At 37.3% G+C, this 13,507-nt stretch overlaps 2 protein-coding genes and 1 pseudogene across 2 annotated transcripts; 1 reads left to right on the forward strand and 2 right to left on the reverse strand.

The window, feature by feature from the left end:
- Positions 1–331: 331 nt before the first annotated feature.
- Positions 332–1,339, forward strand: LOC149501107 (uncharacterized). The gene has a single exon (XM_089734450.1). It carries the CDS (start codon positions 332–334, stop codon positions 1,337–1,339), a length of 1,008 nt encoding a protein of 335 aa, XP_089590576.1.
- Positions 1,340–4,403: 3,064 nt separating this feature from the next.
- On the reverse strand, positions 4,404–5,411 carry LOC149501108 (uncharacterized). The gene has a single exon (XM_089734451.1). The coding sequence runs from the start codon at positions 5,409–5,411 to the stop codon at positions 4,404–4,406; it is 1,008 nt and encodes a 335-aa protein (XP_089590577.1).
- A 1,424-nt stretch (positions 5,412–6,835) lies between these two features.
- LOC149501109 (uncharacterized) overlaps positions 6,836–13,507 on the reverse strand; it is a 43,608-nt pseudogene continuing 36,936 nt past the window's right edge.

A 13,507-nucleotide genomic window follows, 5' to 3' on the forward strand; every position in this document is an offset into this window, starting at 1 on the left:
TCCAGATGTGCGTTCTACTGATGCTCTTGGTCGTATGTATACAGTTCATCCAAAGAATAATGAATGTTTCTATTTGCGGTTGTTGCTAGTAAATGTGCGTGGGTCAACGTCATTTGAGTCACTACGAACTGTTAATGGTGTAATATTCCCAACATATCGTGCTGCATGTGAAGAATTGAAGTTATTAGAAAACGATAGTCATTGGGATACGACAATCGCTGAAGCCATTATCTCTGCATCTCCAAGTCAGATACGCACATTATTCGCTATCATAATTTCGACATGTTTTCCATCAAACCCATGTAACCTGTGGCACAAATACAAGGATAATATGTCAGAAGATATTTTACATCAAATTCGTGTCAGTTCCAGAAATCACGATATTGAGATGAATGAGGAGATACATAATCGTGCTTTACTCTTGATCGAAGATATGTGTTACCTCATGTGCGGTAATTTATTAATCAGGTTAGGAATGCCAGCACCATATCGTGAAATGAATGACGCATTTAATCGAGAATTGGAAAGGGAACGTGAATATGATCACCAGGAATTAGATTTAGTAGTTCAAACGAATGTACCCCTGTTGAATTACCAACAAAAGGAAGTTTATGATACTTTAATGAAGGCAATCGATGATGAAAATGGTGGTTTATATTTCCTAGATGCCCCTGGTGGAACTGGCAAGACATTCCTCATGTCATTAGTTTTAGCAACTGTTCGGGCGAGATTTAACATAGCGGTTGCAGTTGCTTCTTCTGGAATAGCAGCCACATTGTTAGAAGGATGCCGTACGGCTCATTCAGCATTCAAATTACCGTTAAATCTTCAAACTATTGAAGAACCAACGTGTAATATTGCAAAACACTCAGCAATGGCCAAAGTTTTAGCGGTATCGAAAATCATCATCTGGGACGAATGCACAATGGCGCATAAACGTGCATTAGAAGCACTTAACCGAACATTAAAAGATTTACGCAATGACTCGAGATGTTTTGGAGGAGCAATGATTTTACTTTCTGGCGATTTCCGCCAAATACTGCCAGTAATTCCAAGATCTACGGCTGCCGACGAAATAAACGCTTGCCTCAAATCGTCAAATCTATGGCGCCATGTGAAGAAACTGCAACTGACAACAAACATGAGAGTTACATTGCTTAATGATACATCTGCTGAAGATTTCTCGGAGCAATTGCTGACTATCGGTAATGGTCAAGTACCTGTCGATGAATCGAGCGGATTAATATCATTTCCAAATAATTTCTGTAATTTTGTCTCATCAAAAGACGAACTTATCAACAATGTATTTCCAGAAATTATTTCTAACTACAAAATTTAAGAATGGATGAGTGAGCGAGCAATTTTAGCGGCTAAGAATAAAGATGTAGATGACCTAAACTACATAATTCAAAATAAGATCATTGGAACAATGCATTCATTCAAATCTATTGACTGCGTCACAAATGAAGATGAAGCCACCAACTATCCAATTGAATTTTTAAACTCTTTGGACGTGCCTGGCTTACCACCGCACAATTTACGCCTAAAGGTTGGCTCCGTAGTAATCATGCTTCGAAACATAAACCAACCAAAACTGTGCAACGGTACGCGTTTGGTGGTTAGAAAATTGATGAACAATGTAATTTACGCTACGATAATGATAGGAAAATTCAAAGGTGAGGAAGTTCTCATTCCGAGGATACCGATGATCCCAACCGATATGCCGTTTGAATTTAAAAGACTTCAATTTCCGATACGTCTTGCATTTGCCATGACCATCAACAAATCACAAGGCCAATCCTTAAAAGTTTGTGGTTTAAATCTAGAACATTCATGTTTTTCCCATGGTCAATTATACGTGGCATGTTCACGGGTCGGAAGACCATCTGCGTTGTTTGTTTTTGCGCCTGATAATAAAACAAAAAATGTCGTGTATCACAAGGTACTTAAATGAAGAGCAACCTATGTACTAAAATACAGAAATAATTATGAATGATTGATGTAGAAATTTAATTTTTTTTGTATTTTTTCCAATAAAAAAAAAATCTGCTTATTTATTGACATTAAGGCGGAACAAAGTTCGCCGGGTCAGCTAGTATATAATAAATATATTTACACACAAGGTATTTTAGTAATTAGGCATCTGTTCAGTCGTCAATTTTTTATTCTGTATGCCCTGTTCTGAATTGCAATCCAGATTGTTATGTTAAATATTTTTAAACTTATAATTTCTATGATTGTATTTTTTTTGTGCACCAATATAAAAAAAAAAAGATTACTGATGGCCAAGGGGCCTTTCCAATTTCACCAGGACAGGTGAGCGAGTAATTACTCAGACAGGAGGGATGGGATTTGCCAACAGCTGCCCAGTGCCTCCGGAGGAGACCTATCACCCCGAGGGTAGCTGCTTCGCGAAAGAATCTACTACCAGATCGGAATCACGACCCGCTGTGAAGATTCGGCGAGAAACTCAACAGGCTGATTTATGGGTTAAGTCTGATGGATCCGTAAGAACTTGAATTTCTACTAACGTACGTGTATACACCTATTTCACTTCACACGTCAGTTTGACGGCGGGGAACTGTTGTGAAATACAGATGAGATTTCGCTCTCACTTCTCAAAGCGAGCTGAAATATTATAATTATGTTGCTGATACACTTAGATTGAATAAAATACCGTCTGTACCATGAACTTCTTTGCTCTTCTAAAGCGATATATTAAAAACAGCACTTAGAGATGATAATGTGCCGACGTTGGAGTCTGTCTTATTACAGTTTTTTCTTACTTATATGGATGAACCAGCTCACGGCCAATCTGGTTATAAGAGATTACCGAATTCCATAGACATCAACAACATAAATCCCACTACCCAATCTGAGACCTTAATTTGAAGTCTCAGTTTTAAAGTACATTCCGTACCTAAGGTCCACTATTCATTCCTCTTAATTAGCAAATTGGGTCGTATCCTACTTATTTTGCCGCAAACTTATCGCGTTGTTGCAGAACCGATGGGGCAGACGTTGGCCTGGAGAAGAGATACCGGGAAACGCAGCCCTCCTCCGACCTAATACACCGATTGTGACGATATGCGGGAAGAGATTACGGAAGACGGAGGACCGTTCCTTGTGGTGGACTATGGAAAAAGCTCTCCACCAGTGCAGATATACAGGCTGATGATGAATTATGAACTCTCGCGCTGTAATATGAAGAGATAAAATTATCTTACTACTCACTTACTACGGTACAGTAAATGAGCTCTAATAACGCCTACACTCATTTATCTAGAAAAAAGCTTGCCTAAATAAATGAATATGAACATTTCAATTAATTTAAAAGTCCCTTTAAAAAAATGTTTAAAGAATAATAAAAGTAACATAAAATGGTAATGACATCGTTAATGCCTACGCGTACTTAAATATTAACTGCTTTGAGTAAACGCCGTCACCACCTGGCTTGGTTTTGTGGCCAAATTTTGTTTCATGTCTTCTATTGAATCTCAGTAACTTTTGTTTTAAAACTGCTCAGTTAAACTGAGGTGGTGAGATTACAAGCGGCGCGATTATGCCTTGACTTAAATCCCGCAAGATATATTTTTCAAGAAATACGTTGCTAGCGCATGTATACCAGCCACTTTTTATATTTTTACTAGCTGACCCGGCGAACTTTGTTCCGCCTTAATGTCAATAAATAAGCAGATTTTTTTTTTATTGGAAAAAATACAAAAAAAAATAAATTTCTACATCAATCATTCATAATTATTTCTGTATTTTAGTACATAGGTTGCTCTTCATTTAAGTACCTTGTGATACACGACATTTTTTGTTTTATTATCAGGCGCAAAAACAAACAACGCAGATGGTCTTCCGACCCGTGAACATGCCACGTATAATTGACCATGGGAAAAACATGAATGTTCTAGATTTAAACCACAAACTTTTAAGGATTGGCCTTGTGATTTGTTGATGGTCATGGCAAATGCAAGACGTATCGGAAATTGAAGTCTTTTAAATTCAAACGGCATATCGGTTGGGATCATCGGTATCCTCGGAATGAGAACTTCCTCACCTTTGAATTTTCCTATCATTATCGTAGCGTAAATTACATTGTTCATCAATTTTCTAACCACCAAACGCGTACCGTTGCACAGTTTTGGTTGGTTTATGTTTCGAAGCATGATTACTACGGAGCCAACCTTTAGGCGTAAATTGTGCGGTGGTAAGCCAGGCACGTCCAAAGAGTTTAAAAATTCAATTGGATAGTTGGTGGCTTCATCTTCATTTGTGACGCAGTCAATAGATTTGAATGAATGCATTGTTCCAATGATCTTATTTTGAATTATGTAGTTTAGGTCATCTACATCTTTATTCTTAGCCGCTAAAATTGCTCGCTCACTCATCCATTCTTAAATTTTGTAGTTAGAAATAATTTCTGGAAATACATTGTTGATAAGTTCGTCTTTTGATGAGACAAAATTACAGAAATTATTTGGAAATGATATTAATCCGCTCGATTCATCGACAGGTACTTGACCATTACCGATAGTCAGCAATTGCTCCGAGAAATCTTCAGCAGATGTATCATTAAGCAATGTAACTCTCATGTTTGTTGTCAGTTGCAGTTTCTTCACATGGCGCCATAGATTTGACGATTTGAGGCAAGCGTTTATTTCGTCGGCAGCCGTAGATCTTGGAATTACTGGCAGTATTTGGCGGAAATCGCCAGAAAGTAAAATCATTGCTCCTCCAAAACATCTCGAGTCATTGCGTAAATCTTTTAATGTTCGGTTAAGTGCTTCTAATGCACGTTTATGCGCCATTGTGCATTCGTCCCAGATGATGATTTTCGATACCGCTAAAACTTTGGCCATTGCTGAGTGTTTTGCAATATTACACGTTGGTTCTTCAATAGTTTGAAGATTTAACGGTAATTTGAATGCTGAATGAGCCGTACGGCATCCTTCTAACAATGTGGCTGCTATTCCAGAAGAAGCAACTGCAACCGCTATGTTAAATCTCGCCCGAACAGTTGCTAAAACTAATGACATGAGGAATGTCTTGCCAGTTCCACCAGGGGCATCTAGGAAATATAAACCACCATTTTCATCATCGATTGCCTTCATTAAAGTATCATAAACTTCCTTTTGTTGGTAATTCAACAGGGGTACATTCGTTTGAACTACTAAATCTAATTCCTGGTGATCATATTCACGTTCCCTTTCCAATTCTCGATTAAATGCGTCATTCATTTCACGATATGGTGCTGGCATTCCTAACCTGATTAATAAATTACCGCACATGAGGTAACACATATCTTCGATCAAGAGTAAAGCACGATTATGTATCTCCTCATTCATCTCAATATCGTGATTTCTGGAACTGACACGAATTTGATGTAAAATATCTTCTGACATATTATCCTTGTATTTGTGCCACAGGTTACATGGGTTTGATGGAAAACATGTCGAAATTATGATAGCGAATAATGTGCGTATCTGACTTGGAGATGCAGAGATAATGGCTTCAGCGATTGTCGTATCCCAATGACTATCGTTTTCTAATAACTTCAATTCTTCACATGCAGCACGATATGTTGGGAATATTACACCATTAACAGTTCGTAGTGACTCAAATGACGTTGACCCACGCACATTTACTAGCAACAACCGCAAATAGAAACATTCATTATTCTTTGGATGAACTGTATACATACGACCAAGAGCATCAGTAGAACGCACATCTGGATACCCAGGAACCGCATCGCCTTGCTTCCGTCTTTGAAAATTCTTCGATGAAGCATTCCAAGTATAATAACGTGGCATCTCCGAGTAAAGCAAAGTTCGTGCAAACTGATCGCTTTGGCAGATTGAAAAAAAACTGGTCAATGTAGTTGCTGGAGGTGTTTCAGCACGTTGCGTAGCATTCGAAGCCGTGAAATATACTCGTTGACCATTCTCCAGATGCACCGCCAAATGCGTAACAGTAGGATGACGTCCGTTCTTCGATAATATCTGCCCCAAATGACGTCATCTGGAAACAACCATTGTATTTTTGAGTATTTGCAAGAAAGTGGCGTGATTCTTGTGTTTCGCCACAAAGCAATGAATACAATGGCTCAGGTGGCGGAGTCAACAATGGCAATTTCACTTTACCATTAAGGCAGCATAATCCAGGCGTTTCTCCGGAAAACTTTAATGCACCACAATACTCGCAAACTACGTCCATTTGCCCAATGCAAACGCTAGGATGCAAGCTGTAATCATTGCTGCAATCGTATTGAAACGCTGCTTGATTCAAATCAGCACTTGATAAATATCTTGTTCTGCGTCGCAAATTATCTATTTGTTGACCTCTGTTGTTCGCTCGACGATTCTGCATTGCCAACCGAGCTGTTTCACGGGCTGCTTCACTTTGCTCTCGTGATTGAGAAGCACGAAGTCGAGCCATACTATCGCGGCGCTGTTCACGTGCAATTTCTTGTTCTTCTTCAGTCCTTTCATTTGCAGTATTTCGTATTCTTCTTGCATCACGGCTTTGTCGGGAAAGATTCGATCGTCTTGGTCGCGGCATTATTAATTACACTTCACTTCACCTAAAAACTTAAATTTTCAACCATACCGAGTTTTATAGTTCACTTCACTGTTTATACGAATGGGCAATTGGGCAATAATGTGAATTATTTATTTAATAGAAATAGTTTTATTATTGATTTCTTACAAATATCAAATTGTCATCCATACGTCATTACATAGCTGTCATTATACGTCAATTTTGTTATTCCAAGTCTGATTCTTTTTTGTTATACCACGTTTTATAGTGACTGACGTTAAATGTCAAGTCACACGGGAATGATGTCGAACGGGATAAAAAGTATCCTATGTCCTTCTCCTGGCTCTAAACTACCTCCCTGCCAATTTTCAGTTAAATCGGTTCAGCCGTTCTTGAGTTATAAGTGAAGTAACTAACACGACTTTCTTTTATATATATAGATTGCAAACATGAATGAGCATGCTCACGGCCCATCTGATGAAGAGCGGTTCCCGACACTCATCAGCAATCTCAGGGGCAGAGCGAAGCCGCTGCCTATTACGTATATGACAATAAAGGAACAAAATTTGATAATTTTATTTTTATCAAAAATGTTAATTTTCCCAACTTTGTGCGCTCTCAAAACTCCTCTAGTAAGCCGGAGATATCACTAAACAATACCGAGCAAACGAGAAAAAGTTCTTAAGGCTTGTAGAGCTTTAAAAATTAAATAGTCATTTTGTCGCATTTCCCCGCCAAAGGGATTGGGGCTTCGGCAACAGCTAAACATAATAATGAGATAAGAGTTTAATGAACTCGCCCTATCTGCCTGGAAAGCTGTGCTGAAACAATCCTGGCCTAATTCGATGTAAATCCTGTTCATATAGAAGGGCCGAATTTTTGTAATTTTTTGAAAATTTCAATCTTTTTTTTTATGTGATTGTTCAATAATAATTGCTTACTGGTGTCAGTGAATAAACAAACGAACGTAATTCTACGCAAGCTTTGGTGTATGGACGTATTGGTGTATGGACGACGTCGCGGTCCGTCTGGTATTAAGTAGTTCAGCTTGAAGACATGACAACTTAAATCAAAACTCATGACTGCTTCTCGCCAGAAATAAGCAGAATATTGATACTTATTCCATGCAAGTTAGACAATCCGCCCCATAGGCAGTAATCATGCAAATTTACAACGCTTGGCCCGTGGAAAATATAAACTAAAAATAAAAGGTTAAAGTATCAATCGTATTTTAATATATTACGTATAACACAGTGTATAAGGAAAAACGACTTTAAAAAACCATGAAAATCAAACATGACTTTGAAATACATCATCATAAAAAATATATCTGTTGAGAGTTGAAGTAGTCGTGGCCTAAAGGATAAGACGTCAGGTGCATTTGTATCTAGCAAAGCACCGGTGTTCGAATCCCGCTGGCAAAGTACCACTTTTTCTAATGAAATATGTACTTAACAAAAATGTTCTCGATTGACTTCCACGGTGAAGAAATAACATCGTGCAATAGAAATCAAACCCACAAAATTATAATTTGCGTAATTATTGGTGGTAGGACCACTTGTGAGTCCGCACGGGTAGGTACCCGTAGGTACGACTATTTCTGCCGTGAAGCAGTAATGCGTTTCGATTGGAAGGGTGGGGCAGCCGCTGTAATTATACGGTACGGTATGGTCTCACCTTGGAACTCATATCTCAAGGTGGGTGGTGGAATTTACGCTGTAGATGTCTATGGGCTCCGGTAACCACTGAACACCAGGTGTGCCGTGAGCTCGTCCACAAACCTAAACAATAAAATAAAAGAGTATTTTTACTAAACAAAAATGCGTCTTCTAGTGTGAACAGACTGAGCGACTCCCTAGCGAAATGAGAGTCTCGGCCCGATGTTGGACATTAAAATAAAGTTTTTGAAGAATATAACCACCCCTGTGGCACACAAAGCGAATTTTTGTTCGACTAATTTGCCTGAAAAATTCCTATTTAAAAAAAAACGTACAAATAATGATCCTTTTTCGTGCATTAGACGCAGAACGTAGATATTCTAGTATAAATATGGGACTTGTGTCGTTGATCACAAGATAATACTTTTAAACATAACACACTAATAAAGTAAAATTCTATTTATTTAATCAATAACATTAACATTTACTTTTTATGTACGCTATACTGTGCTTTGGTAGTTTTTATTTGATTTAAAACCATCGTTTCGTTTTGCGAGAAAGCCTTAAATGGTGACCTCTTCATTTCCTCTAAGCGTTTACCACTGTTTTTTTGTTTTAATGTGTACATTGCGTAAAATATAGCATTTATGTAATCTAATATAATATTTTTTAACATCTGAAGGTTTCTTTTTTTCTTAGCACAATATTCAATTCCGTAACGAAGAAACTGCTAAGTATTCGAACCGTCGAAAATAGTGAAATATTAAATAATAACCGCAAGCTTAAAACGTAAATATGATTTTAATCATATTGCCGTAGGTTTCAAATAACTTTGACAAGAGACTTTTTTTAATGCGCTAACTACAACATTCCTATTATTATTACCTACTAGCGGACCCGACGAGCTTTGTTCCGCCACACGGTTTGTTTCAAACACATCAACCGGTCAACTTCAAAATTTAACCATAGAACGTTTAGCTGTCAGTTGCGTTTTGTTATTCCATATCAGTTGCGTTTTGTTATACCACGTTTTATGTCACGTCCCACGGGAATGTGATAAAAAGTATCCTATGTCCTTCTCCTGGCTCTAAGCTACCTCCTCACCAATTTTCAGCCAAATCAGTTCAGCCGTTCTTGAGTTATAAATGGTGTAACTAACACGACTTTCTTTTATAAATATAGATGTAAATTAATTTCGTTGCTTTCCTTCATATTAGTCATTGACCTCTGAAGATTAGCGCGGCTAGACGGTCGCCCATTAAAGATTGTCAGAGTATTATCGTAAAGAACGGTCAACCTTAGATAAGACTTCACTCTTGGACTGGTAGCGTAAAGGATAAATAATAAATGATAAGCCCTGATTTCTATGTTTATTTTATGGATGTAATTTAATTTATTAACACTAATAATACTATGATATCTTTCTAAAATATACCGTATTAGTGTGTACTAAGATAGAATAATCAATGTAATTAGAACCATAACTGGATTTAACGGCGACAACGCTATCTGGTCTTTAGGATTTAAGCGATCATGATTCGCTTAAGGTATGCTCATGTTCAAAGTGCGATTTGTGTTTGAAATGTGACGTTTTAGGTGTTGATATAAAACTATATAGGTATATTAATACGTAAATTAAAAACTTTATACCCCTTTTTACCGAAAATTGCGTGGACGGATGAGTGTGAAACTTCCCACACTTATAGAGAATATTATTATATAAAAATGAGTGCAGAATGCTATTTTTTTTAAATATGCATAAAGAATACATTAAATCAATAAAAAAAACATTGCATACTCTACCATGTATTTGACACACACACGCTTAAACATATTATACTCGTACCTACTCTTTTGTTTATTATTAAAGTATGTTGTCAAATTGAGAATAGATTAATATTATATGTCTATAGTGTAGCCTTGCCAAAATTTGTGGTCAAAGAAGTAAAGTCTTTGACCATAGAACCATAATAATGTTTAAGCTTATAATTTAAATTAATATTTATGGTTGAATTTCGACTATTGGGCGACCACTAGTACCTACTAATTAATGGGCTTATTCTTATTATTTATTTCTTATTATTATTATTTTTTATTATTCTTATTATTATTATTTAACGGCCGTCTGGTGTAGTGGTAAGTGACATGGTCACTACACAAGGGGGTCGCGGGTTCGAATCCCGCCAAGGAAAGATATTTGTATGATAAATAGAAATGTCTTTCCAGGGTTATGGGTGTATATTAAATATGTGTATGTGTATAATAAAAATATTATATTTATTTCCGGTATCTGGTACTTGTAACACAAGTTCTTTACGAACTTAGCACGGGACCAGTTAACGTGGCGTGATTGTTAGTAAATATTTGTATTTATATTTATTTGTATTTATATTATAATGAGTTGTCGATGCTTTATAAGTACTCATCTGTTTTAAACTACTTTAATACTAAACATACCATAATAGGTCAAATGACCCATATTGAGCTTTTGCATTGAAAATGTACGTATCATCTTATCTTATCTTATCATTGCTTTGGCACATTTGACTTCATGACTTTTTCTTACTAATTAATCTACAGCTATTAAACTACTTTTTTGTTTTGTTTTGTTTATTTAGGGTAACACTTATCGTATACCGTTATCTACCCGCTATGGTAGAAATAGGTACCAGTAAATAGGTAGTCGTCGTGGCCTAACGGATAAGACGTCCGGTGCATTCGTGTTGAAGCGATGCACCGGTGTTCGAATCCCGCAGGCAGGTACCAATTTTTCTAAAGAAATACGTACTCGACAAATGTTCACGATTGACTTCCACGGTGAAGGAATAACATCGTGTAATAAAAATCAAACCCGCAAAATTATAATTTGCGTAATTACTGGTGGTAGGACGTTTGTGAGTCCGCGCGGGTAAGTACCACCACCCTGCCTATTTCTGCCGTGAAGCAGTAATGCGTTTCGGTTTGAAGGGTGGGGCAGCCGTTGTAACTATACTTGAGACCTTAGAACTTGTATCTCAAGGTGGGTGGCGCATTTACGTTGTGGATGTCTATGGGCTAAAACGTGGCGTAAAAACGAGATTTTTTTTTTATTACCCTTGTAGGCAGACGAGCATATGGCCCACCTGATGGTGAGTGGTTACCGTCGCCCATGGACTTCAGCTATGCCAAGGGCAGAGGCAAGCCGCTGCTAACCGTGGGATCATCTCAAACAATTCCTCACACCCCTCCCCCAATTGTGTGAAGTGATGGTGGCATACGCGTACGGTTTTATGAGCCGAACAACTGATAATTTTATCTTCGACGATAGATTACTCTAGATACCGATAAAATGTTTCTCAAAAACAAAACAAACAAAGAATTCGATTTCAAAAGGATTGATTTCAACGTTCGATTCGGTCCAATGTCGAGTCTTAAAAGCCCACGGCGAACCGGGCACCCTCACGTACTAATTTCAAAGTAGGCTCGAATTGAACGAACTAATAGAAACGATTCCACGACTCTGTTGAAAGGAATGGTATTTCATTTTAACTCATTTATAGGTTCCGATTGGAATATTATAGAGCGCTCTGGAAAATTACTTTGAGAAAATTCTACGATTGAACATTTTTTCGTTAATGTATTGCCGTGGTGGATGAACCAGAATTCATTGTACACAATTAGCGGTTATTGTCGCTTATGTTCCCATACATCAGTAATTTCAGAGGCTAAAACAAGCTATTGTCTCATCATAGGAATCGTTTTTAAGCTTCGGTCTGGGAAGCTGTGTCATCCAGCGCAATGGTTCTAAGTAGGTATAAGCTCTGTTTTTTTTTCCGTTATGTGATTCCTTCGTCTGGGAAGTCATACGTGAACATGAGCTATTTTTTTTTATTGCCCTTGTAGGCAGACGAGCATACAGCCCACCTGATGGTGAGTGATTACCGTCGCCCATGTACTTCAGCAATGCCAGGGGCAAGGCCAAACCGCTCCCTACCGCTTAATACTCTCCTCAAGCCTCGTTGGAAGAAGGACTTATTTTATACGTGCCCTACATTTCATAGAAGCAGCTTGTTAGTTAGACATTATATATCTACATATTATTTACCTACAAACTCACTCTATCATTTTGTCCTCTAAATACGGCAGCAGAACTTTCATCGCGACTATTGCCGGGGACACATTTATTAATTTTATGTCTCATAATTTTCCTCGTTTAAATTCTATTACTTAAAAGGCTTCCAGGGGTCTCGCGTAATTATTTTGTTGGTTACAATTCTTCTCAAAGTACCCTACTTTTCATTTTAAAGCCGTTTTATTTGTGATCTCCCGAAATTTTCGGGGGATTTGTTTTTGAAGTAAATTTGTGGTGTTGATTGCGTTGAGTTTCTCGCGCTGATTTTACTCAAAACAATCTCGGAGATTACGACGTGACTGTTTTCCGAATCCACCATCAATCTGAGCTCTGAAATTTAATTTAATAAACAGGCGGATTTTTAGACGCTATCGGAACTGATGCCGTTAAGGGAGTTCATATAAAGTCCCTTCTTTATTTCGCCGTACAGTCGTGTTTTATGTAATTAACACCACAGTTGAAACAATATAAATTTTATTGTTGCAGCGACATAAACAATTCTAAGTAATTATATTACATTAGTTATTAAACACATTATAAATTATTTTTACGTTTTAAATTTTCGGCGGTAAAAAGGTCCCGTGTCACAGACTATATTCTTTTTCCCACATCTCGTGCGTTCCGGCTTACGCATCATAAAAATGTGCGTTCATAAACGCCACACCGTGATTATTGAAAGAAGAGATTTTGGTTTATATCTGACCAGAACAATTTTAAGAAGAATATACTGTAAGCCGTCTGAATAATTCAATATTCTGCTTGCAAGTGTGTGCCAGAAATGTCCTTTCTATATTTGTCGCGATTTATCTACAGCATTCCAGTTAACATCCAGATTTTAAATAAATAAAAAACATAGTGTTGATGTAGATGCTGTATGTGAATTTTTTTTTAAATTTAATTGCTTTTCTTTACTTCGATCATATGTCTATCTTCTGTTACGAATGCAGATACAACGTTACCTTAGTAAACATTCACCGTTATCAAACATTTATTTGTTTTATTCTGAACTCTATAACACTTTTTTGTCAACAATCATCAAAATCCCCAGTCAAACAAACTTATTTTTAGAATTATTGTATACCTTTGTCTGAAAGGGAACTAAGAACAGTTATGATTTCCAAGTGAGTGGTAATTTGTTCATGCCCGCGAAAATTGTCAGAGTCGCTGAAATGTGTGGCATTGTGAACATGTG

This window comes from Bombyx mandarina, chromosome 17 (genome assembly GCF_030267445.1).
Source record: "Bombyx mandarina strain Sakado chromosome 17, ASM3026744v2".
Lineage (NCBI taxonomy): Eukaryota > Metazoa > Arthropoda > Insecta > Lepidoptera > Bombycidae > Bombyx > Bombyx mandarina.